Source organism: Vulpes vulpes, unplaced genomic scaffold (assembly GCF_048418805.1).
Source record: "Vulpes vulpes isolate BD-2025 unplaced genomic scaffold, VulVul3 Bu000000655, whole genome shotgun sequence".
NCBI lineage: Eukaryota > Metazoa > Chordata > Mammalia > Carnivora > Canidae > Vulpes > Vulpes vulpes.
This window is the reverse complement of record NW_027325691.1, coordinates 193,100-219,732: the sequence shown is the minus strand read 5'-3', so window position 1 is coordinate 219,732 and position 26,633 is coordinate 193,100. Positions and strand designations below refer to the sequence as shown.

The window sequence follows — 26,633 nt, the reverse complement described above, 5'->3', positions numbered from 1 at the left end:
TCCATTTTTTTCATTTCGATTTATTTTTCTTTTGACTGTATTCTTTTTATTCCATTCGATTATTTTCGTTTTGATTCGATTTTCATTTCGATTGGATTATTTTTGTTTCAACTCAATTATTTTCGTTTCAACTCGATTGTTTTTGATTCGATTCGATTATTTTCGTTTCAATTCGAATTTTTAAATCGATTCGTTTATTTTCACTTCGATTTGATTATTTACATTTCGATTCAATTATTTTCGATTCGATTCGATTATTTTCATTTCGATTCGATTATTTTCGATTCGACTCGATTATTGTTGATTTGATTCGATTATTTTGGTTTCAATTTGATTACTTTTGATTCTATCTGATTATTTTCGTTTCGATGTGATTATTTTCGATTCAATTCGATTATTTTCATGTTGTGTGATTATTTTGGTTTCGATTATTTTCGTTTTGATGCGATTTTTTGTTTCGATTCGATTATTTTCGTTTCGATTATGTTTTTATTCAACTCGATTATCTTCATTTCGATTCGATTATTTTCATTTCGATTCGATTTTTTTCGATTCGATTCCATTCCATTCCATTCGGTTTCTATTGATTCGATGAGATTTGATTTTCTTAGATTCGATTCGATTCCTTTTTTTTATTTCGATTTGATTATTTTTGTTTAGATTCTATTCTTTTTATTCCATCCGATTATTTTCGTTTCGATTCGATTATTTTCATGTCGATTCGATTATTTTGGTTGCGACTCGATTATTTTCGTTTCTATTTTATTATTTCGATTCGATTATTTTCATGTCGATTTAATTATTTTGGTTTCAACTCGATTATTTTCGCTTCCACTTGATTTTTTTCATTTCGATTCGATTATTTCCTATTCAATTTGATTATTTTCGATTCGATTTGATTATTTTAGTTTCGATTTGATTATTTTTGATTCAATTCGATTATTTTCATGTGGATTTGATTATTTTGGTTTCAATTCGATTATTTTTGTATCGATTGATTATTTTCGTTTTGATTCGATTATTTTCTATTCGATTCGATTATTTTCATGTCGATTCAATTTGTTTCTTTTGTATTCGAATTTTTTCGATTCGATTCGATTATTTTCTTTTCAATTCGATTTTTCTCGTTTCGATTCATTATTTTTGTTTCGATTCGATTATTTTCTATTCGATTTGATTATTTTCATGTCGATTTAATTCGTTTCTTTTCGATTCGAATTTTTACGTTTCGATTCGATTATTTTCTATCCGATTCGATTATTTTCATGTCGATTCAATTCGTTTCTTTTCAATTCGAATTTTTTCGATTCGATCCGTTTATTTTTTTTTCGATTCGATTATTTTCGTTTCGATTCGATTATTTTCGTTTCGATTTGACTTTTCTCATCTCGATTCGATTATTTTCATTTCTATTTGATTATTTTCGATTTGATTATTTTTGATTTGATTTTTTTCGCTTCTACATGATTTTTTCATTTCGATTCATTTATTTTCGTTTCGATTCAATCATTATTGTTTTGATTCATTTATTTTCGTTTCAATTCGATATTTTCGATTCAATTCGAATCGATTTTTTCGATTCGATGCTATTCGATTGGATTTTTTTCTTTTCGATTCGATTATTTTTGTGTTTCAATTTGATTTTTTTTGTTTCAATTCGATCATTGTCGTTTTGATTATTTATTTTCGTTTCGATTCAATTATTTTAATTTCGATTCGGTTATTTTCGTTTCGATTTGATTATTTTCTATTCAATTAGATTATATTCGTTTCGATTTGATTATTTTTAATTTGATTCGATTTTCGTTTCGATTGATTATTTTCATTTCGATTCGATTATTTTCTATTCGACTTGATTATTTTCGATTCGATCAATTATTTTCATGTGGATTTGAATATTTTGGTTTCGATTCGATTATTTTCATTTCAATTGATTATTTTCGTTTCGATTTGATTATTTTCTATTCGATTTGATTTTTTTGATTCGATTCAATTCGTTTCTTTTCTATTCGAATTTTTTCGATTCAATTTGATTATTTTCAGTTAGATTTGTTTTAGAATCGATTCAATTATTTTTGATTCGATTTGATTTTTCTCATTTCGATTTGATTATTTTCGATTCGATTTGATTTTTTTCGATTCAATTCAATTCGCTTCTTTTTGATTCAATTATTTTCGTTTCTATTTGATTATTTTCGTTTCGATTTGATTATTTTTATTTCGATTAGATTATTTTCGATTCGATTTAATTATTTTCGCTTCTACTTGATTTTTTTCATTTCGATTCGATTATTTTGGTTTCGATTTGATTATTTTCGATTCGATTATTTTCATATCGATTTGATTATTTTGGTTTCGATTCCATTATTTCCGATTCGATTTGATTATTTTCGATTCGATTTGATTATTTTCGATTCGGTTCGGTTATTTTCATTTCCATTTAATTATTTTGGTTTCGATTAGATTATTTTCGCTTCTACTTGATTTTTTTCATTTCAATTCGATTATTTTCTATTCGATTTGATTTTTTTCGATTCGATTCAATTCGTTTCTTTTCGATTCGAATTTTTTGATTCGATTCGTTTATTTTCGTTTTGATGTGATTATTTTCGATTCGATTCGATTATTTTCATTTTGATTGATTATTTTGGTTTCGATTCGATTATTTTCGTTTTGATGCGATTTTTTTCGTTTCGATTCGCTTATTTTCGTTTCGATTATGTTTTTATTCGATTCGATTATCTTCGTTTTGATTCGATTATTTTCGTTTCGATTCAATTCCATTCCATTCGATATTTATCGATTCGATGCGATTTGATTTTCTTCAATTCGATTCGATTCCATTCCATTTTTTTCATTTCGATTTGATTATTTTTCTTTTGATTGTATTCTTTTTATTCCATTCGATTATTTTCGTTTTGATTCGATTTTCATTTCGATTGGATTATTTTTGTTTCAACTCAATTATTTTCGTTTCAACTCGATTGTTTTTGATTCGATTCGATTATTTTCGTTTCAATTCGAATTTTTAAATCGATTCGTTTATTTTCACTTCGATTTGATTATTTACGTTTCGATTCAATTATTTTCGATTCGATTCGATTATCTTCATTTCGATTCGATTATTTTCGTTTCGATTCGATTTTTTTCGATTCGATTTGATTCCAATCCATTCGATTTCTATCGATTCGATGTGATTTGATTTTCTTAGATTCGATTCGATTCGATTCCATTTTTTTCATTTCGATTTGATTATTTTTGTTTAGATTCTATTCTTTTTATTCCATTCGATTATTTTCATTTCGATTCGATTATTTTCATGTCGATTCGATTATTTTGGTTGCGACTCGATAATTTTCATTTCGATTCGGTTATTATCGATTTGATTCGATTATTTTCGTTTCTATTTTATTATTTCGATTCGATTATTTTCATGTCGATTTAGTTATTTTGGTTTCAACTCGATTATTTTCGCTTCTACTTGATTTTTTTCATTTCGATTCGATTATTTCCTATTCAATTTGATTATTTTCGATTCGATTCGATTATTTTAGTTTCGATTTGATTATTTTCAATTCGATTCGATTATTTTCATGTGGATTTGATTATTTTGGTTTCGATTCGATTATTTTTGTATCGATTGATTATCTTCGTGTCGATTTGATTATTTTCTATTTGATTCGATTATTTTCATGTCGATTCAATTCGTTTCTTTTCTATTCGAATTTTTTCGATTCGATTTGATTATTTTCAGTTAGAGTTGTTTATTTTAGATTCGATTCAATTATTTTTGATTCGATTCGATTTTTCTCATTTCGATTTGATTATTTTCAATTCGATTTGATTTTTTCGATTCAATTCAATTTGTTTCTTTTCGATTCGATTATTTTCATTTCTATTTGATTATTTTCGTTTCAATTCGATTATTTTCTATTCGATTCGATTATTTTCATGTCGATTCAATTCGTTTCTTTTCAATTCGAATTTTTTCGATTCGATCCGATTACTTTCTTTTCCATTCGATTTTTCTCGTTTTGATTCATTATTTTTGTTTTGATTCGATTATTTTCTATTCGATTTGATTTTTTTCATGTCGATTTGATTATTTTGTTTTCGATTTGATTTTCATTTCGATTGATTATTTTCGTTTCGATTTCATCATTTTCTATTCTATTCGATTATTTTAGTTACTATTTGATTACTTTCGATTCGATTCCATTATTTTCATGTCGATTTGATTATTTTGGTTTCGTTTCTATTATTTTCGTTTCGATTGATTATTTTCGATTCGATTTGATTATTTTTGATTCAATTTGATTATTTTTGTTTCGATTTGATTATTTTTGATTCGATTTGATTTTTTTCATGTCAATTTGATTTTAGTTTCGATTTGATTATTTTCAATTCGATTTGATTTTTTTCATGTCGATATGATTTTAGTTTCGATTTGATTATTTTCGATTCGATTTGATTTTTTTCATGTGGATTTGATTATTTTGGCTTCGATTTGATTTTCATTTCGATTGATTATTTTCGTTTCGATTATGTTTTTATTCGATTCGATTATCTTCATTTTGATTCGATTATTTTCGTTTCGATTCAATTCCATTCCATTCGATATTTATCAATTCGATGCGATTTGATTTTCTTCAATTCAATTCGATTCCATTCCATTTTTTTCATTTCGATTTGATTATTTTTCTTTTGACTGCATTCTTTTTATTCCATTCGATTATTTTCGTTTTGATTCGATTTTCATTTCGATTGGATTATTTTTGTTTCAACTCAATTATTTTCGTTTCAACTCGATTGTTTTTGATTCGATTCGATTATTTTCGTTTCAATTCGAATTTTTAAATCGATTCGTTTATTTTCACTTCGATTTGATTATTTACATTTCGATTCAATTATTTTCGATTCGATTCGATTATTTTCATTTCGATTCGATTATTTTCGATTCGACTCGATTATTGTTGATTTGATTCGATTATTTTGGTTTCAATTTGATTACTTTTGATTCTATCTGATTATTTTCGTTTCGATGTGATTATTTTCGATTCAATTCGATTATTTTCATGTTGTGTGATTATTTTGGTTTCGATTATTTTCGTTTTGATGCGATTTTTTGTTTCGATTCGATTATTTTCGTTTCGATTATGTTTTTATTCAACTCGGTTATCTTCATTTCGATTCGATTATTTTCATTTCGATTCGATTTTTTTCGATTCGATTCGATTCCATTCCATTCGGTTTCTATTGATTCGATGAGATTTGATTTTCTTAGATTCGATTCGATTCCTTTTTTTTATTTCGATTTGATTATTTTTGTTTAGATTCTATTCTTTTTATTCCATCCGATTATTTTCGTTTCGATTCGATTATTTTCATGTCGATTCGATTATTTTGGTTGCGACTCGATTATTTTCGTTTCTATTTTATTATTTCGATTCGATTATTTTCATGTCGATTTAATTATTTTGGTTTCAACTCGATTATTTTCACTTCCACTTGATTTTTTTCATTTCGATTCGATTATTTCCTATTCAATTTGATTATTTTCGATTCGATTTGATTATTTTAGTTTCGATTTGATTATTTTTGATTCGATTCGATTATTTTCATGTGGATTTGATTATTTTGGTTTCAATTCGATTATTTTTGTATCGATTGATTATTTTCGTTTTGATTCGATTATTTTCTATTCGATTCGATTATTTTCATGTCGATTCAATTTGTTTCTTTTGTATTCGAATTTTTTCGATTCGATCCGATTATTTTCTTTTCAATTCGATTTTTCTCGTTTCGATTCATTATTTTTGTTTCGATTCGATTATTTTCTATTCGATTTGATTATTTTCATGTCGATTTAATTCGTTTCTTTTTGATTCGAATTTTTACGTTTCGATTCGATTATTTTCTATCCGATTCGATTATTTTCATGTCGATTCAATTCGTTTCTTTTCAATTCGAATTTTTTCGATTCGATCCGTTTATTTTCTTTTCGATTCGATTATTTTCGTTTCGATTCGATTATTTTCATTTCGATTTGACTTTTCTCATCTCGATTCGATTATTTTCATTTCTATTTGATTATTTTCGATTTGATTATTTTTGATTTGATTTTTTTCGCTTCTACATGATTTTTTCGTTTCGATTCATTTATTTTCGTTTCGATTCAATCATTATTGTTTTGATTCATTTATTTTCGTTTCGATTCGATATTTTCGATTCAATTCGAATCGATTTTTTCGATTCGATGCTATTCGATTGGATTTTTTTCTTTTCGATTCGATTATTTTTGTGTTTCAATTTGATTTTTTTTCGTTTCAATTCGATCATTGTCGTTTTGATTATTTATTTTCGTTTCGATTCAATTATTTTAATTTCGATTCGGTTATTTTCGTTTCGATTTGATTATTTTCTATTCAATTAGATTATATTCGTTTCGATTTGATTATTTTTAATTTGATTTGATTTTCGTTTCGATTGATTATTTTCATTTCGATTCGATTATTTTCTATTCGACTTGATTATTTTCGATTCGATCAATTATTTTCATGTGGATTTGAATATTTTGGTTTCGATTCGATTATTTTCATTTCAATTGATTATTTTCGTTTCGATTTATTTTCTATTCGATTTGATTTTTTTCGATTCAATTCAATTCGTTTCTTTTCTATTCGAATTTTTTCGATTCAATTTGATTATTTTCAGTTAGATTTGTTTTAGATTCGATTCAATTATTTTTGATTCGATTTGATTTTTCTCATTTCGTTTTGATTATTTTCGATTCGATTTGATTTTTTTCGATTCAATTCAATTCGCTTCTTTTTGATTCAATTATTTTCGTTTCTATTTGATTATTTTCGTTTCGATTTGATTATTTTTATTTCGATTAGATTATTTTCGATTCGATTTAATTATTTTCGCTTCTACTTGATTTTTTTCATTTCGATTCGATTATTTTGGTTTCGATTTGATTATTTTCGATTCGATTATTTTCATATCGATTTGATTATTTTGGTTTCGATTCCATTATTTCCGATTCGATTTGATTATTTTAGATTCGATTTGATTATTTTCGATTCGATTCGGTTATTTTCATTTCCATTTAATTAGTTTGGTTTCGATTAGATTATTTTCGCTTCTACTTGATTTTTTTCATTTCAATTCGATTATTTTCTATTCGATTTGATTTTTTTCGATTCGATTCAATTCGTTTCTTTTCGATTCGAATTTTTTGATTCGATTCGTTTATTTTCGTTTTGATGTGATTATTTTCGATTCGATTCGATTATTTTCATTTTGATTGATTATTTTGGTTTCGATTCGATTATTTTCGTTTTGATGCGATTTTTTTCGTTTCGATTCGCTTATTTTCGTTTCGATTATGTTTTTATTCGATTCGATTATCTTCGTTTTGATTCGATTATTTTCGTTTCGATTCAATTCCATTCCATTCGATATTTATCGATTTGATGCGATTTGATTTTCTTCAATTCGATTCGATTCCATTCCATTTTTTTCATTTCGATTTGATTATTTTTCTTTTGATTGTATTCTTTTTATTCCATTCGATTATTTTCGTTTTGATTCGATTTTCATTTCGATTGGATTATTTTTGTTTCAACTCAATTATTTTCGTTTCAACTCGATTGTTTTTGATTCGATTCGATTATTTTCGTTAATGATATCCTGAAACATGAAAACACTAACTGACAGCCTACCTATGTCAGTTTTCTTACAGAGAAGTGTATTAAGCAAACAATTTCTTTTCAAGGAAATCTATCTTATTTCTTTTGTGTTAAAGCTTAATTCAATTTTTAGCATTTCTTTTTTTTTTTTTTAATTTTTTTTTTTTTTTTAATTTATGATAGTCACAGAGAGAGAGAGAGAGAGGCAGAGACACAGGCGGAAGGAGAAGCAGGCCCCATGCACCGGGAGCCTGATGTGGGATTCGATCCCGGGTCTCCAGGATCGCGCCCTGGGCCAAAGGCAGGCGCCAAACCGCTGCGCCACCCAGGGATCCCAATTTTTAGCATTTCAAATAATTAAAATGTTTTCCTTGAGCTTCTGTATTTTATGACTTTTTGATATGACATCAACTCAAATTGTACAAAATTTTACCACTTTAAATTCTGACTCAATAATAGTAAGAATTTTGGAAAATGAAAAAGCCAGGTACAGAGCCTTTTAAAGCACATAGTAACATAAAGATTTCATATTATCTTAAATGTTAAAAAAAGGGAAGTTGTACAGTATGATAAAAGTTAACTGCTTAGAAGAAAGTTTTTTCTGCTGTATGAAAATACTGCTGAAAACAAACATGTAAGATCACTATAAACTTAGCTGGTTAATAAAAAGTAATGCTACTAGAATACTGTATCTTACCTAATGCACTTATTGAATGAAAGTGTTTTAAGAAGTCACTGAGACACAAAGATGACAGAACAGCACCACCTAGTTCTCTATATAAAAGTTTAAAATATGTATGCATCTCTGACTTACTTCAGAGAACTGAATATACTCTCAAAAATAAGTCATTTAATATAAAACTATATGCTTGCAAATTATTACCTGCAACAGAGCATTTACTTCAATTGCTTTGATTTTAACGTTTCATTTAAAAGAAAAAGCAAAATTAAAGATAACAGTTAAGCTGAGGTTTTTTAGTTGTGCAAGGCACTGCATTCTGTAATCCAGATAAGTAAATCTCTAAGTAGACTAACTGTACATGCTTGACCACCACCATTATGATTTCCAAAAGTATATATCTTTTTTTTTTTTTATTCTATCTACTACAAGATATATATATCATCTACCCCGGGGACACCGATGGACAATAAATAATAATATAAAAACACCATATGACCTGTTAGGAATATGACCTCATGTGCATGTTGAGGTCATCAATCAAAGTTAAATACTAAAAGAAATAATATAAAGATATCGAGAATATTTGTATCCCACTCATTATTTTACATATTCCAACATTTCACACAACTGTATATACAATTCATTTTATTTTTAAAGTTTTTAAGTGGTATTCTCATCTATTCTCCAGCTTTATTTATCAGGTGATTCTTATTTCAGCCATATTCAGGGCAGCTTGAGCAGGAGGAAATATTTCAAGAACAACATTTCATCGGCAGTCTCGAGAAGCCATATACTAGTAGCACAGGTTTTAATCAGGCACAATGTAGTATTGTAATATAAGCAAGGGACAGAGTTTTAATATATATGACACAGTATAAGGAGCATTGTTTCTGGATAGGACACCTTAAAAATGTTTTCCCTGAGGCATCAGCAGCTCTTTAAATGACTGTCACTGGTAACATCAGAATTGCTCAAGCAGAACTTCAGCTCTAAAAAAACTAAATATTGTTGCTTGTTACATAGATTCTTCTCACAGACCTCTTCTCCCCTACATTCCCTCTGCTGACCTGGTCATCTACTGTTCTGGCCCACTGAGCCTTTATGAAATTAAATGAATCATCCTCTTGAACAAATCAGTTAGAATAGACCATGCTTGAATATTTCTTGTTCACTTGTCAGCTTCTTTCAAGTTGTATTAATAAAAAAAAAGAAAGAAACTGGAATCATACTGAGAATGTTTTCAGGATAAACAACTGGAGGAAATGAGAGCTCTTTAGGCCAAACTTAAATAAAAAAAAAATGTTAAAAGCTCAGTGAGGCTTATAGTAATGCTCTTAAATCAGTGATTTCATATTTTCATTGATACATCCACATTAGGTAACTATTGAAAACATATTACTATAAAAATGGATTTTTTATTTTAGAAAATAAGCTAGGGTGTTACATATTTTTGTGTAACTAGTGTCTCAGCTACTAGACTATTAACCCCATGAGGGTGGAAACCGTTTTCCACCTTGTTACTGTGTATATCTAACATTTAAAACAGTGCCTGCAAGTAGATATTGGTTTAAAAAAATTAAACAGTGAATGAGTAAGTTATGCTTAAGAAAACCAAAGCCTATGAAGAATAAAATGATTATAGAAATTTACACATGCACACATTGAATAATGCACAAAAGCAAAATTCAATTTAAAATTGAAACAGTCTATTTTCTTATAATAAAAATGGCTAATGGAATGAGAGCTGGTGTTGTATGAAAGTGATGAATCACTGAATTCTGCTTCTGAAACCAATGTTGTGCTGTATTACTACCTATAATTTAAGTAAAAAATTTAAAGAGAAAAAAAATAAAATAAAGGACTAACAGCAAAAATTTACTAATTTTTGAAGTTGATATCTACGGATGTAATTTCATGAGAAAGGCATGTATGACCCAAGCTCAGGCTGATGACTACAAAACTAATTCATAAAACTCATTGACAGAGACAGAAAGCTCTGAAATTTATGTAGACATATGTATCAGAATAAAAATCTCTTTACAGTGTAAAATCTTAACTGAATAATGCACGGGTAGATATCAAAAATTAAATTTTAGTAAAAGGTATTTTTTAAGACTACACAGTGAATGTTACACTGTGTTACAAACTATTTTTAGGTGGAAAGTGAAAAGAGATATGCCATTTCTGTAGTCTTCAATCATCCATAATATTCTTCTACAACCCATGACCAAAGAATGAGTGTGATTCCAGTTTCTCAGTCTACAGAAGAAACTGCAGAAGTAACTTGCTTGGTTACTGGGTGTCTCGGTCAGTTAAGCATCTGACTCTCGATTTTGACTGGGGTCATGATTTCAGGGTTGTGAGATCAAGCCCCCCATTGGGCTAACGCTGGAGATGGAGCCTACTTAAGATTTCCTCTCTCCCTCTCCCTCCCCCTCACACAGAAAAGAAGAAAGCAAAAGAAAGTAACTCGCCCAAGGTCTCTAAAATAGTGGCATGGTGTAGATGAGAACTGAGGCCTTTTCATTCCTACCATTATGTCTTGCTGCTGCAGGGCACTTCCAAAATTCAGAGTTTGAGTTAGTCCAGCGATATCTCCTCGCTGTACAGAATATGGAACCTACCACCACGAGGCCAGAGTCTTTACTGTGCCTCCACGCTAGCAGTAGTTTGGCATGGCTGCTGCGTATGTTCTCCTGAAGGATCAGGGCTGTGATTCATGCCTCCTCCCCTGTCACAAGTTACTCCCATTCTCTGTTCAGTCCCCCAAGATGATATGAAAGTTTTCAGAGGAAATTATCTCTAACACCTGATCAAGTTTACTACTGGCTTGTGATAAGACCATCATTAAATGATAGGAAGACTGTCTTCCCAACTTGTCCACACCCATCCATCAAACAAAGTTGTGGTATTACAAAATACACTTTCAGGCTGTCCTGTCCTTCAAGGATAACTTGATGTTCTGCTTTGTTGGTCGTCTGTACTTGTGGAGCCAATAAAATTCGGTAAAGCGAAGTGAAGGTTTAAAATAAATCTGACCTTACTGAACTCTACTAGATCTCTAAAAAACTATGAACTTATCACTGTATCAATACTTTCATCTTAGCTATTCCACGGAAGTGAAAGGATAGGGAGGATTGAAGTTTCAGAATACGATTAGTCTTACCTCACCCATAGCATTTTTATGTTTAAAGAAAAAAATGCAGGCCAATGGGCATGAAACTATCATATGTAAATTTTACTTGGCCTTTTAAAGATATGTTTTTTATATTAAAACTAGATATATAACTTTATATATTAAAAATATATAATTTTTACTGAACACACTTCATTTTCATGCTAGTTAGCATCAGGTCTTTCCATAAAGACATTGTTCAGTATTCTTTTGAAGAATATAACGGATATTGTTTTTAATTTGGTGACTCTGGACAAAAACTTTGGCCTGAAATGCTTTCCTTCTATCAAATTAAAAAAATTCATTTTCTGAGTGGGTCATTATGACTAAAACTCTTGAGAAATAAACAGGTATAACTCTTCCTCACATTTCCAGTGTTTCTGATATTAAGTGGTTACACATTAAAAAATCATGTCACTTCTAAAAATGGATTTACAAGAATATTCTCTATATAATAAAAATTCAGTAACATATTATAATATTTTTTTCACCATAACAGGGAAACAGTCAACAAAAACTGCTTCTGAATCTACCTTCCTGTTTATTCCCTAGGCTCTGTAAAGTCAGTCAGTAAGGGCCGAACCGAAGCCACATTAGAAGGTTATTCTGCAGCTGTTGCATCACATTGACAGTCACAGTTTAACATAAAGAAGATTCTAAGTACAGCAGCTATGGGTGAATATAATTCTTAATATCAACTCCATAAAGTGGTAACAACATTTAATAAATTGAACTAGTTTAATCTGCTTGGGATATTTTTATTTACTGAATGTGCATTTCTACACAATGACGATAGAGTGATTTCAGCACCTTCCATCAGGTAAATCTTTTTTTTTTTAAATTTTTTATTTATTTATGATAGTCACAGAGAGAGAGAGAGAGAGGCAGAGACATAGGCAGAGGGAGAAGCAGGCTCCATGCCCCGGGAGCCCGATGTGGGATTCGATCCCAGGTCTCCAGGATCGCGCCCTGGGCCAAAGGCAGGCGCCAAACTGCTGCGCCACCCAGGGATCCCCCATCAGGTAAATCTTACGTTAGCCTAGTCAATAATACCTTTTCAGATGCCCAAAGTCATGAAACAGTTAAAAATCCAAAAGATATCAAGAAATTGATTTTCTAAATTTGAAGAAAAATTCTATGGCTTTAAAGAAAAGCTATATTTCCCTGGGACTTTTAAGAAAAAGCATTCTTAAAACACTTTATGTGGCATTAAAGTCACTACGAATTGTAGAAAGTCTTTTTTCCCTTGGTGTTCAGCTCCCAGTAAGTATATTTAAATTCTCTTCAAAAAGCAGTTAATATTCCCATCCTACCACCCACGGTCTTTCAAAATGCTAAAAGGGAAATAAATCAAATTCAACCACAGCAAACATGTGTCTTCAATTGCAGAAGTATGACTAAGTATCAAGAAAAACCCCAAAACATTTAGGATTTTCTTTAAAAGGCCTTTCAAATAAAATGGATGTAATCTTCCCAAGTCAAATTAAGTGAAGTGCACCCTGAATCCATACTTCAGAGAAGATTCCCAGAACATCTACTCCACAGCTTTGGCAATAACAAAAGCAGGTCAGTCCCCACTGATAATCTGGCAGATCAAGGTCAGTTTGTAATTCCTCTTTGTTCATACATTTATCCGGAAATACTGGTTACTCTAAGTAGAACAGTAAGATGATTTGGTTTCATGTTTACCTAAAGCCATCATCAGGAATATTTGGAGGGCTACAGATAGAAATCTTTAATAAGTAAAGAAAAAAAAAAAAAAAAAAGACAAGGGGTTATGATGCCCGGAGAAATCAGGGAGATTCAAAGCTATGAGATGAATGTTTTCAGTGCAAATTCGAATTGCTTGCCCTAATTGAAAGCAATGGTCTCATAGTTTTGTGAAGGATGTCATTATTCAGAATTGTTTGTGTTTCTTAGTAGCCATTTTTTTGTACTCTCTCTGTACCTTAAATACGAATAAACATTCATTGCAAATATTTATTCTATTCAGAATAGTGTATTGGCACTTTGGCAGTTATAACATAAATACTTAAATATTATTTGGATCCAAGTAAAGAGATGTGTCAGGATTAAATGGATTGGAAGAGAACTAATCAATCAGTAGAATGAAAACATTAAAAAAAAAAAAAAAAAAAAGACACAGACCAGACCTTAGATTAAGCACTTGAAATAAAATGAAGAATAAGACCCTGTACTTTATGGGTTTATAATCCAGTAGAACAAACAGACAGATAAATACCAAACATTCAAAATACTATAATAAAAATACACAAAGGGGTTATATAGATCACAGCACAGACAAAATAAAATGTTTCAAATATCAAGGGCAGATGGCATTCTTTTGTCTACTTAAACACATCAGATGTTGGCCAAAATTTTTCTTAATAAAAAACTCCAGTGAGTTACTGGAGACCAGTATTTTTTTAAACTATCATTAATAATAATGTGGCTTTCAAATAATAATGTGGCTCAAATAATGTGCTTACAAAGTTTCAAAGTTTTTTTTTTTTTTTTTTTTTTAGCTTACACAAAGGCAATTTATTAACAATTTTCTGTTAAACTATTTTCAAACTATTTTCAAACTATTTTCAAACTATTTTCAGTTTGAAGAATCCTGTTCACAGACGGCGACCACGGCGACCCCCCTTCCTGCGGGTGCTATCGGAGGGGATGGGGGTGACGTCCTCAATCCGCCCAATCTTCATTCCTGAGCGGGCAAGGGCTCTGAGGGCTGACTGGGCCCCAGGTCCAGGGGTCTTGGTTCTATTTCCTCCTGTGGCTCGGAGTTTGATGTGGAGAGCAGTGATACCCAGCTCCTTGCACCTCTGGGCTACATCCTGGGCAGCCAACATGGCAGCGTAGGGAGAAGACTCATCTCGGTCAGCCTTCACCTTCATCCCACCAGTTACACGACAGATGGTTTCCTTGCCAGAAAGATCAGTGACATGGACAAAAGTGTCATTGAAGGATGCAAATATGTGGCAGACACCAAACACATTTTCTCCTTCAGCAACTTGAGGTCCAAGGCTGATGACCTGTTCTTCCTTCTTTTCCTTCCCCTTACGAGGTGCCATTTCTGCGCGTCTTCAAAACAAAAATTGGTTAAAATTGTTAGTATATATCAAAGTTAGTTAGTATATACAAAATGCTTTTGATTGCAGTAGTCATAAATAAAAGAAAAAAGTGTACTTACAAGTCAAACTGAAGTTTTCTGATGATATGACACATAGGCCAATGCAAGTCAAAAGGTACAATTAAGATAAGTATGCCTTCAAACTCGTGCAATGCAGGAAAATATCCTCCATATAAGTGGTGACATGTACTAAATGAGCCAATTCTTATAACCATCCCTCCACAAATGAAGTCCCTATTTAAAAAACATCTGTCTTTCTTTCTCTTTCTCTCCTCTTCCTCTGTTGGGTTCAATGTCCCTATATAGTTTCACAGTTGTTCAAATTGCATCCAAAACAAAAATCGAAAAAATCATGTCTCAGATTTGACAGTGCACTGACATTTGGCAGCCCATGCAGTTGAAGGCAATTAATACTATCTAAAAATCTATAGCCTCAAATAATAACCAGCGTAACTTGAAGATCCCACCACAGCAAATGTGTTAACGGACTAGTTATGGAATAGAGTATTGATTTAGGAACAATTTTTGATTCTTGTTTTGAGAGAGTGAAAGGGACAATCCCTATTCAAGATAAGGGATACACATTTTCACTCATTATTTTATTTCATTCCCAGGCCAAAGAACTACTTAGAAATAACAGATACTGTATTATGTATCACAATGGTGAATTTCATTCTGCCTTGGCAGGGTAACTAGTAAGTGTAGAATGTAGCTGCTTGCTATACTGGAGTCATGGGTATATAATTGCCTTCAGAAACATCCTTCTCTGAATACCACCTACACATTAATACATGACGGTGAACTTACAGCCACACTCCTGTTCTATCCCACATGATCCTTGAAAAGGCTTTGAAATGAGGCCACGTGCATAATTAAGGCACAGTGAATACCACAGTACATGTAACAAGCTAGAGTATTATGAATCCTTAGGGGAACCTCATAGAACTAATACATTTTCTAAAGGAAGCTGCACATGAGTAAAGAGGGCCCAAAATGCTAATTAGATCCTCTCAGTGAAAGCTATATTAAAGTTGATTCTTGAATCCTGAAGTTGGGCACAGAATGGAACATTTGTATACAGAAACACTGAAGGGGGGGGGGGAAGAATTTGACATAAAAGCCCCTCAATAGATGGTTTACACAATTCATGAGAAAATAAATAATACAAAATAAACAAAATAACAGTGGGAGAATGTCAACCCTCCTGAAAGGGTTAAGTATGAGAACAGATTTCCTATTAGAAAGGGATTATGTAACAACAGAGGGAAATACTCACCCTAGCATATGCTAATTTAGTCAGCTTTGCCAGGTGTTTCTGTGTGTTTGGCTGGCTGACTCACCTTCCTTGCCTCTCCTTTTTGCCATTTCATTATGAAAGTAAGGAGTTTGAACTCTCACAAAACGCAATAATAGCAATAACAAAAACAAGCAAAAGCACATTATATGAGTTTTATCCTTGCTAAAACATTGGGGTATGCATTGTGGAGGTCAAAAGGAAAATCACCCAAACTGTATGTATTCAGCACATAGGCTTTAGCAAATCTCCCTTTCTTGAACCACTCTTCATTCCTCATTAATTACTTTTAATAGGTCTTTCAGGTTAGGAGTATGGTCGGGACTGGGGGGATATTATATTCCTGGACAGTGCAAAGGAAGCTGAGTTACTGTGTTACTCAGACTTCAAAATAGAAAATAGAGAGCAGGGATCCCTGGGTGGCGCAGCGGTTTGGCGCCTGCCTTTGGCCCAGGGCACGATCCTGGAGACCCGGGATCGAATCCCACATCAGGCTCCCGGTGCATGGAGCCTGCTTCTCCCTCTGCCTGTGTCTCTGCCTCTCTCTCTCTCTCTCTCTCTCTCTCTCTCTCTCTCTGTGACTATCATAAGTAAATAAAAAATTAAAAAAAAGAGAAAATAGAGAGCAGCAAAGGAGTGACAATTAGACAAGCTTATTGTATATTTTTTGTTTGCTTTTTAACACAAATATTCTAACCATCTCTCATTTCAACCTAAATCTACTACTTAAGATTGGAAAGTAGGGGGCATATAAGGTATGAGAATGAATGGAAGATACGTAGGTGTCATGGGCATTTTCCCCCAGAGGGGATAGAGGACAAGCTAACATCAAATATGAATTCATTAAGAGAGTAAAAATGTATTTTACACACCATAAATTTGAGTTTGGATGTTTAAGTAAACCTTAAGGGAGTCACTTGCATTTTGAAAGGCAAACACTTTTAACAAAGAAGCCAAAAATATTTCTCTATAAGAACAAATTAATTGTTTTTTATAAATCATACTGAATCAATATAACAGCTATACACTTAACAGTTGGCAGCACATGCTTGTCAGGAAAGGTGCTTTCTTGCTCTATTCCCAAAGATGACTTTAGATAAACAATGAGTGCGCCGTTACTGTAAATAAGCCATCATCAAAAACATAAAATTGTTAGGGGATCAATTTGACCAATAAGAACTGTTGCTTTCTTAATGTGAAGTGATTTGCACTACTTGATCATACTTAGCTCTGAGATTTTTTTATTTCTCAAAGCAAAATACAAAATAATACAAAATAAACAAAATAACAGTGGGATAAAATATTTATTTTATTTAAAAATAAACAAAATAACAGTGGGATAAAATATTTATTTTATTTAAAAATAAACAAAATAACAATGGGATAAAATATTTATTTTATTTAAAAATAAATATTTTTATTTTCTAATCTCTAATGACCTCTGCATCTAGCCCCCAGAATGACTGTTTATCGCTAAATTGGAGCTTCCTGTTCAGCATTCAAGTGGCTGAAAGATAATTTAAAGATTCAAGTAAAAACTATTTGTTGACTTAGAGTTATATCAAATGTTGAATAATGACTGTCTTAATATTTACTTCAAAGACCTCTAAAATAGAATGTAAATAATTAGTAGCCAGCCCTCTCTAAGGCAGATCCCTTTACAACTTCAGCCCTGTGTCTATTCGTGTAGTGGAAGGGTCTCATTACTTAGTTTCATAAGCACAAAAGAAGATTCAGAATAGATGCTCAGCTCTATCACAAATTCAGAAATGTATATCTTGCTTGTGTGTTTTTAAGGGGAAACGTTAATCATTGTTAAAGCCTAAGAAAATTTATTCAAAAATATACTTTTTAACCCTCATAAAAAGGGTAAGAGAAAATAACTGAGTGCAAAGAAAACAAACTCTTGCCTTTTCCTCACATCACATCCCATCCCTGACAGCTCCCAAATTATAAAGATACTGAAGAAACCCCCCCCCCCCCTTTAAGTAGTACCAGCCCTAATCCAGAGGCAGCCCATCCAGGTGCCTTCCTGAAGTTTTAGCAACAAAAAGCATTCTGTTTGTGATAAGAAAACCATTTCCCCCCACTCCCTGATTGGAATGTCCCTGAATAGGTTCATGTTGACCTGAGAAATCGATAACCTGAATGCTATGCTACTGCCAAGGTTCTTTTGTCTTTAAGAGGTTTTTTTTTTTTTTTCTTTTACCTTTAAAAGATGCCTGTAATTGCTAATTGGGCTCTCTTCCTCCTGGGAGGCAGAGAGCCCATTTGCACAAACGTTCAATAAACCCTCTTGCTAATTGCATCTGCCTGTCTGGGGTCAGAGTCACCTGGACACGTTGGCACCCGTGAGCCAGGGTCCAACAACTTAAAAAAGTTTAAGTGCTGACATATTATGAAGAGATGCAGCTACTTAAGTCCATTAGGACATACCTATTCATGCCAACACTATTTATTATGTATCTACTAAATTGAGAATAAGAAGATTGCACAGATGACAAAGGCTCAGGGCTTGCCCTCAGGAAGCTTAAGTTTAGTAGTCATTGGGCACTAGAGCTGTTCTAGGAGGACCAAAAAACCAATACCTGCCAATTCCACAAAGAACTCTAACTTCAGCTTTTGAGTTTGGCTTCCTCAGTTTGTGATTTCTCACCACTTCCTCAGCCTACTAAGCCAGCTGTTACACATTGGGTGGTTTTGCCAAGGTTATTCAATGAGCCTATTAAAATGAGGACGCCTTCTCAATAAATCTCGTGGAACGCACATCAGTGTTATCAAATAAAACATCAATACGATAGGTCTATTTATATTATGAATGTACCCCAAATCCTTCATAATAAATAAACCTTACTTGTCTCAACCATCTGATACCCCATAGATTTCTCATTTTAAAAAGAAAATTAATATTATTTGATATTGATTTTACGTCACTTTAAAATGCATGACTCACATTTCTTCCAGCATTTTTGTACTTCCATTTGCTCCTTAAGTAATTCAAGTAATTTTTTTCATTAAAAAAAAAATGGCATCTCACTATTTCAACGTGGGGCAAATAGTTCTCAAGTATCTGATCTTTCAGGGGAGAAAGCAGAAAGAGGCCTCTCAATCAATGCTTACTTTGGTCATGTTATGCTCCCACAGTTCTAATAGTTGTAGAAATGGTGAAGACAATGAAGTAAGTTTCCATATCTTGATAGAAAATCTGCCCAGAGACTCCCCATATTTGCAGGGAGATTTTCCTAATTACTAAGTGTTTGGGGTTTGACCATTTAAATCATAGTCTTTGGCTCTTATGTACAGATTCTACTCTTTAAAGTTTCAGTTGTTAATCAAGAAAGGGAGGAATAGGGTTCTTGCATTCAACATAAGAAATGAGCTCAACAAGACTAAGGCTATTACAAATAGAAGGAAATGAATGGGAGAGAGAGGCTTTTGAGAAGCATTAAGTTATCAGTATTTTATTAAGTGTATGTAGGTGTGTTTGTACTTTATAATACACTTTCTAAAAATGTAAGGGGAAGTTTATGTTCAGTGTATTCACTGAGGCAAGTACTATGCATGTCCAATTGACCTTCAATTTGAAAGTCTTTCTAAAATAACAGATCATTCATCAAAATATCTCATGGAAAATAAAACAAGACAAAACCAAACACTAAAATCCCAGTATTTGTGTTGGATGTGTTTTTCTGTAAGACTAAATCTAAAAAGGAAACAAAGTTCTCAACAAAATCTCTATGTATGTCTATTTTCTGGTTGTATTTTTGTCCTTTCTTCTTTGCCCTTTCTAGGACCGTTTTCTTGTGCTAAACAAGACAGTCTCCATCTTTGCAGTGCCCCCTCAGGCATGGAAAGGGGACACAGCTTCAGCCAGGGTTAGCAATTGAACTGGATCTGCTCTGTAACCAAGAGAGGTTTTAGTTCCAGGTGGCAAGCTTTTGCACGCCTCCTTCTAAAGAAATTCATTTCTCTAAACTGTTCTGTACCCTCATTCCAGATTTTTCCCCTACCTGTGATGGAGGAAAATAAACAAGGATGCCCCATAAACTAACACAGAAGCAAATTTTTGTTATCTAGTCTAGTCTATCTAGTCTATACATTGCGAGTTGTGCTTTGGTCAGAAACATATTTATTTCCTTCTAATGATTCATTTTCATTTCCTAAGAATCCACTGAAGACAAAATGGTAGATTTTTAGAATAGTACTATTTTTTTTAACTTATTTTATCATTGACTTGATTCTCACCACTGGCTCATTAACTTTACATATTAACAAGCCAAAAGGTTGATTTTGCTTCCCAGAAAGAGTAAAATATTGGTGACAATATAAAACACAGAGAAGATACGTTCAAATGAGTCTTCTTGTCTAAAATAAGGCATAGTGCAAGAAAGGGGATAATAATAGAAATGCTAAATTAATTGATCAGTATTACTTAAGTCACAGATACCACCATAGTTCCGATAAAGCTAAAAATAAGAAGCTATAGGCTGCCTATAGCATTTGCCTAGTCATAACTACCAGCAGGCAGAACAGACTCCCTCTAGCCAAAATCAGTTAGTTGCTCACTAGTTCCGCCGCCACCCTTCTTTCTCTGCACATGGAAAGGAAAGACCTGCTAAGTGTTTAATCTGTGTCCAGGAAATAAAGCTTTTCATTTTACAACCTAACCAAGTCCTAATAAAAGTGTAGGATGCTGGGAGAAACAACCTCAACCCTGAAGCAATGTTTTTGGCCAAGAGTAAAACAAGGAAGGCCTGAGCAATTTGTTTGAGCAGGAACTGACAATATCAACAAAGTGCGATGTGTCTGTGGAGCAGTGTTTGATCAATGTGAGGCAGCCATAAACATGAGACTACAATCCAATGGTGCTTTGCACCCCCTCCCCCTCTAGTTTTTTTTTTTTTTTTCCTTTTAAATCCTCTTCTGTCCTTTGGTGTCTTAACATGGCCTGATCTAAGATGCTCATAAGTACACAGACCCTGTTGGGCTGGTGCTTTCTCCCTGGTTGCTGTAGAGGACGCTTATTTATTTATATACTTGGACCTGATGCTGGTGCTGCTGTGGGTTGCAGTGGTGCATTTTCTCTGGCATGCCCACACCCCTTGCACCACCACCTCTAATCTGCTGTGAAAAGCAGCACTTTTTAAATAATTGGCTTACATACTTAATACAAGAGACCCATGTTTTTAATAAAAGAGAATGCAGCTGATGGAATCTCTCCGGGTAGAGAGAGAGAAAATCCTCCTCCAGGCTGAGAGAATGAGACACCAGCAGACAGTTATTTTGCACTGCAGTGAATCGACAATTCATGGGAAATGTTGAAGGCAGAGGAGGCGACCCCCAAGTGCAGTCCTTTGCCCACATGCTCTATAATAAATAATCTCACACCAGCCCAGCAGTGTGTGCAATGACGTGCCGGGGCCAGCACGCACAGATTGGCAGGGAAAACACATCCAGCGGTGTCGAGTTTTCATCGCAATCACCGAATTAACTGATTTCCCCACATCACACTCCCACTACCCTGCGTAGAGAGCACGCGCGCGCGCGCGCACACACACACACACACACACACACATGCAGAGTTGAGAAATGCAAGTTACTGAGAGGTGAAATAGGGCATCTAGGAACACGTTTCAGCATGGATTAGAGACCCAAGTGATGTGTCAGCCTCCCGGGGTACTTGTGAGAAGGTGGGAGTGCGAATGGTGGGAAATGGGAGGAGGCAGCGTAAGCAGGGAGAAGGCTGCCGGCTTTCTCGGGGATGCTGGCACATTTCATATCTGGAATTTACATTTAACATAAAACACAAAAAAGATGGTAAGAAATACCTCCGCAAGGTCAGTTAGTTAATTCAGAAAAACTCTGTCCACTCTGTTTTCCTTCACATCATAAATATGCATAAATAAAATCCATCCCAGTCCATATCCTGCAAGATAGGAGGCAGGATGCATTCCAAGGACTTGCTGAAAGACGGTTCATTGACCTCATTTAAATCCTCCAAAGGCCAATTGGGTTTTGCACGCCTGCGGTCTACTTGTGTCTTACTTCCAGATTCATTTTACCAAGGGACAAATACATTTGATCAACTTATCCTTCCCACAACTACAGAAATGACGACAGAGGGGTTAGAGGTGGGCAAAGATTTAGCAAGAAATCAAGAGTCACCTAGCTTTGAAAATCCTATAGTCCATCATTTCCCATCCATCCTTCCTGTATCTCACTCCCGCATCCCTGTATGACTCCTCTCTTCAAAGCAACAACTTTCCTCCCCCCGGCCCGGCCCCCCCAGCCCTGGCCTGCCGCCCCCGCCTCACCACCCCCCAAGTGCGCTCTCCCCACGCCCTCCTACTCCGCACATGGCCATTCACTTCATCACCCGCGTCCTCCTCCCCTTCCACAGGGCCCCCTCCTCCTCCTGCAAGAGGGAGGATCTGAGGAAAAGTGCACCCCGGTTCCCCAGCCGCTCTGCATCCAAACCCAGTGATTTGCATCATAACAGCGTTTTGTGCGGTTCCCCCCACCGCGGTCGCAGGGGTTCGTACATTGCACGTGAAAGGACAATATTAATGACGGAAAGAAGCGGCAGGAGCAGAGCCATAGAGAGGTCGGGAATCCGAGGGGAAATCCCTTCGCAGTAAAGTAACTGCTTAGGTGCGTAGATTTCTTTGCTTAAAGAAAAAAGGAAAACAAAAAAAAAGAACAGAGAGGAAAAGAAAACCAGACAGGCTGATTAATTTTAAAAAACAGGCTTGTTGATAAAGTAGCTTTGAGTCTTTTAACTTTTCCCTTCCCCTTTCCCTTGTTTATTTCTTGATTTATTCTCTCTCTCCTTACCCCCTTTTTCTTTTTCTTTTCCTTCTTCCTTTCTCTCGCTCTTTTACATCCCAGACAGTCTCCTCTCCTTTCGGAGGTGCATGACACGTCTCACGACACACCTGCCCCCGGGGATGTCACTGCAGTGCACATGGCGCTGCCGCTGCTGCTGTTCTCGCCGTCTCCGTAGCTCGCTCCCAGGCTCTCACTCACTTTTCAAAGACACACGGATGTGATGGTGGGAAGCAGAGAAAAGAGCAAGGCGACCCGGAAAGGGGGAGGTGAGAGCGAGGAGGAGGGTGGAGAGGGCGGGTCAGGAGCGTGATGTGGGAGGTGGCCGGTGGGGGTGGGTGGGAGGGTGTGATGTTCAGAGAAGGCGCCAAGTGCCCGCCGGAAGGCGGGAGGGGTGGGGGGTGCTGCTGGCGGGGACTGAGTGAGGGATGGAGGCAGCTCAGGTGGGTGAAGAGGCGGAAGGGGCCGCGCACGGGGCTGCCTGCTGGGAGCGCAAGGCTGAGCCAGGGCCGGAGACCCGAGGGCTGGAGCCAACTGCCGCCGCCCCTGCCGCACCGGGGAGTAGGGGGGGGGGTGCACATCGCCGGGGACTAGGGGACTGGAAGGGGCAGAGTGGAAATGCGGGGTGCAGTGGGCGTGATGGGGAAGGGCGTGAAGCTGATGCTCCCTCGGCGGGGCGGGGATGACCTGGTAGAGGAGCCCGCAGACGCTGTAGAAGCGGAGGACGGCGCCGCGTCTCCAGGTCACGGTCCCTTCTCTAAGGGGCTGGGAAGGAACGAGGGGGCGAGAAGATGCTGGTGACGGGGGCCCCAGAGTGCAGGGGCCGCCGGCGTCCTCCTGGCTGGACCCTCGGTCCCCGCTGCGGTGCTCGAACCCTCGGACCCGGACTGGAGGCAGCAGAAGCGGCAGCTGCGACGCACCCGCAGAATGGGGTTGCGGTGGGCGGAAGAGTGTCTCCTGCTGCTGCTGCTGCTGCTGGTGGTGGTGCAGCCGCGACAGCCCGTCAGGCAGGCACCGGGTCGGAGCTCGCCTTCCCCTCGGCTCGCACCGCAAGTCCCAGAGCCCGCCGGGGCTGCCCGAGCAGGTGGTGCAGGAATCCGGGGTGTTGGAGAAGGTGCAGGCGAGGGCTGCAGGGGTGGGCAGGTCACGGAAGGGAGGGGGGGCAGAGGGGGCGCAGGCAAGCAGCAGCCGCCGCTCGCGCTCGGGGTGTCTCGGGGTCCTGGCAGGGGAGGCGGCGGCGGTGGACGCAGCGCTGGCGGCGGCGGCTCCCGGATGCTCGAGCTGCAGCAGCAGCAGCAGCAGCAGACGCACCGGCGGCGGCGGCTCCCGGATGCTCGAGCTGCAGCAGCAGCAGAGGCACCGGCGGCGGCGGCGGCGGCGGCGGCGGCGGCGGCGGCAGCAGCTCTACCCAGCGCCAGACCCAAGGGCAAGCTCAGCGCGGCGGAGACCCCGCCCCCACCCTGGCAGGGACAGACACAGCCCCCGGCCAATGGGAGCGCACCCGCCTCCCGGGCCTGGCCAATGAGAGGAGGCGGTGGGAGGAGACAAGCGCCGGGAGAAACCAACTGGCTTCTCAAGGACCCTTGGGGCAGGGAGGACCCGACCCCCGCCCACACCCCTCCCACGGTCTCACCTCCTTGGACACGTCTCGCCCCGACTTCACAGGGGAGACCCTCGCCCGCCTTGACCGCGCCTCGCCCTCAGGAACGGTTCAGCCAATCGCCACCGCGAGGGGGCGGGGTTAGCCACGTCCCCGGCAGGTTCTGGGATCCGTGGGGCCTGGGCCAGATCCTGGGTGCGAGGTGCTTGTGCGCATGCGGACTCCGAGAGCAGATGGTGGCTGCACCTGCCCACGCACCAGCTGCAGCACATTCTCCAACGCTCTCAGCAGCAAAGGGAGAGAGGGCAGGGGGCGGGGGGAGGCTAAGTGTAGGGAGCGGCGCACCTGCCTGCCTGCAGCATCACTCACCAGAGTTCATATTTTACCTTACGTTGCCAAGATGCCCTGTCCAGCAGTGAGGAACCCTATAATTCCCAATCTCTGTGTCACTTTCAAGTGAGGATTAAAGATAGGCATGAGTTTTCTACACACTCCCTTTTCACATCTTTACAATCTTTGCTCCTACGTGTTCCAGATAAGGAAGAGGGCTGCTGATCTCTACATAAGACTTTCCCGAAGCAGCTATGTCAGAGGTTTCCAAGACTATCACCAGATTCAGTGATTTGCTAGAACCCACAGGGCTCAGAAGTTCTTGTACACATAATTATGGCTTATTACAGCAAATGGACAAAAAGCAAAGTGATTTTTTATAAAGCAAAATGATTAAAGGAAAATAGTACATGGGGCAAAGTCTGAAGGAATCCAGATGTAAGCTCCCGAAAGTTCTCCCTCAGTAGAGGACATGGTTAATTTCCCTAGCAACAAGATGAGGAAACCTGCTTGAAGTATTGTCTACCAGTGAGGTCACCTGAGCCTACAACACCAAGGCTTTTATTGGTGGTCCACCACGTAGGTATATAGCCATTGCCTACAAGACCAGTTTCTGAGGCTCCAGAAACCCAGGAGAACAGGTGTTCACCATAAATCACAACGTTTGCACATATTCTCTAGAAAGACTGGTATAACACCTCAGGGACACAGGCATACAAAACATTTATATTGTTTAGAATCCAAATATTTTTTAACAACTTTGTTGAGCCATATCTCACATACCACACTATTCACCCATTTAAAATGTACAATTCATTGGTCTTTTCCTATTCAGAGATATGTACAACCATCTCCACGATTTTAGAACATTTTCATTACTGGAACTGTGATTTACAGTTCTGCACATAGGAAGCTGAGAAGTCAACTCTCTGTCCTAACAACAAGTAAACAAGCTGAATAGACTTAAAAATCAACTCTTCTCAGATCTTTAAGAGGGGGAAGACACAGGAAAAATCACTGATCCCAAGATTGGATATATAGAAAGGTGAATGAATAACAGGAGGGAGTCATAGCTTACCTGGAGCAGACACTCACAAGCGGAAACACCTGTAGGAACCAGGCCTGAGATGAAAATTTGAACTGTGCTTGTACTTGAAAACTTGAATTTCTGGAGTCTCAGAGCAAGCAACTCTGGGGATTAAAAACTCCAAGGGGATCTAGTCATAGAAGAAACTCCCACAATACTGTTAGACTCACTTCTAGGAGCTCCATCAGATTCCCACAATAAATACTATTAAAAAAATTCCCTGGGGCTTACAGCAGGGAAGGGGAAGAGAAACCATTTTGAAACATGCCAAAGCACTCCATTTTTCTTAATTTCTCTTCACTCCACACCTATCTATGTAGAAGTCTGAAAATTCAACAAAAATATTTCTGGAACTATTAAATGAGTATAGCGAGGCTACAGAATGACAGGTTAATATACAAAGGTCAACTGATTTCCTACATGCCAGCAATGAACAAGTGGAATTTGAAATTAAAAACACAATGCCTAGCCAACACTTGTCTCCTATGTTGTTAATTTTAGCCATTCTGACAGGTGTGAAATGAGATCTTTTGTACTTTTGATTTGTAATTCCCTGATGATTGATGTTGAGCATGTTTTCATTGATGTTGAGTCTGTTAGCCATCTCTATGTCTTCTTTGGAAAAATGTCCATTCATGTCTTCTCCTCATTTCTTAACTGGATGATTCATTTTTTGGGTGTTGAGTTTGATAAGTTCTTTATAGATTTTGGATACTAACCCTTTATCAGATATGTCATTAACAAATATCTTCTCCTATTCTACAAGGTTGCCTTTTAGTTTTGTTGATTGTTTCCTTCACTGTGCAAAAG

At 36.5% G+C, this 26,633-nt stretch overlaps 2 protein-coding genes and 1 long non-coding RNA gene across 7 annotated transcripts in view; 1 reads left to right on the top strand and 2 right to left on the bottom strand.

The window, feature by feature from the left end:
- Nucleotides 1–13,705: 13,705 nt before the first annotated feature.
- On the bottom strand, nt 13,706–24,589 carry LOC140596641 (small ribosomal subunit protein uS11). Of its 3 annotated transcripts, XM_072745160.1 has the most exons (3): nt 22,816–22,953; nt 22,524–22,649; nt 13,706–14,638 (listed from the first exon to the last, which is right to left on the bottom strand). In XM_072745160.1, the coding sequence occupies exons 2-3, from the start codon at nt 22,577–22,579 to the stop codon at nt 14,173–14,175; spliced, it is 522 nt and encodes a 173-aa protein (XP_072601261.1). In that variant the 5' UTR covers nt 22,580–22,649; nt 22,816–22,953; the 3' UTR covers nt 13,706–14,172. The 3 variants fall into 3 exon arrangements, with proteins under 3 accessions (XP_072601261.1, XP_072601263.1, XP_072601262.1); XM_072745162.1 differs by lacking the exons at nt 22,524–22,649; nt 22,816–22,953 and adding an exon at nt 24,440–24,589; XM_072745161.1 differs by lacking the exon at nt 22,524–22,649 and having other exon boundaries at nt 22,816–22,957.
- On the bottom strand, nt 22,712–25,210 carry LOC140596637 (uncharacterized). Its single transcript, XM_072745156.1, has 3 exons — nt 25,147–25,210; nt 23,494–24,505; nt 22,712–23,006 (listed from the first exon to the last, which is right to left on the bottom strand). Exons 1-2 carry the CDS (start codon nt 25,208–25,210, stop codon nt 23,550–23,552), a joined length of 1,020 nt encoding a protein of 339 aa, XP_072601257.1. The 3' UTR covers nt 22,712–23,006; nt 23,494–23,549.
- The window catches only part of LOC140596642 (uncharacterized), a 32,294-nt gene continuing 28,597 nt past the window's right edge, over nt 22,937–26,633 (top strand). Inside the window, exon 1 of one of the 3 annotated variants that reach the window (XR_011998537.1) lies at nt 22,937–23,075. This is a non-coding gene — a long non-coding RNA (uncharacterized lncRNA). The remainder of the gene's footprint in view (nt 23,076–26,633) is intronic. The other 2 variants (XR_011998536.1, XR_011998538.1) reach the window with 2 other exon arrangements.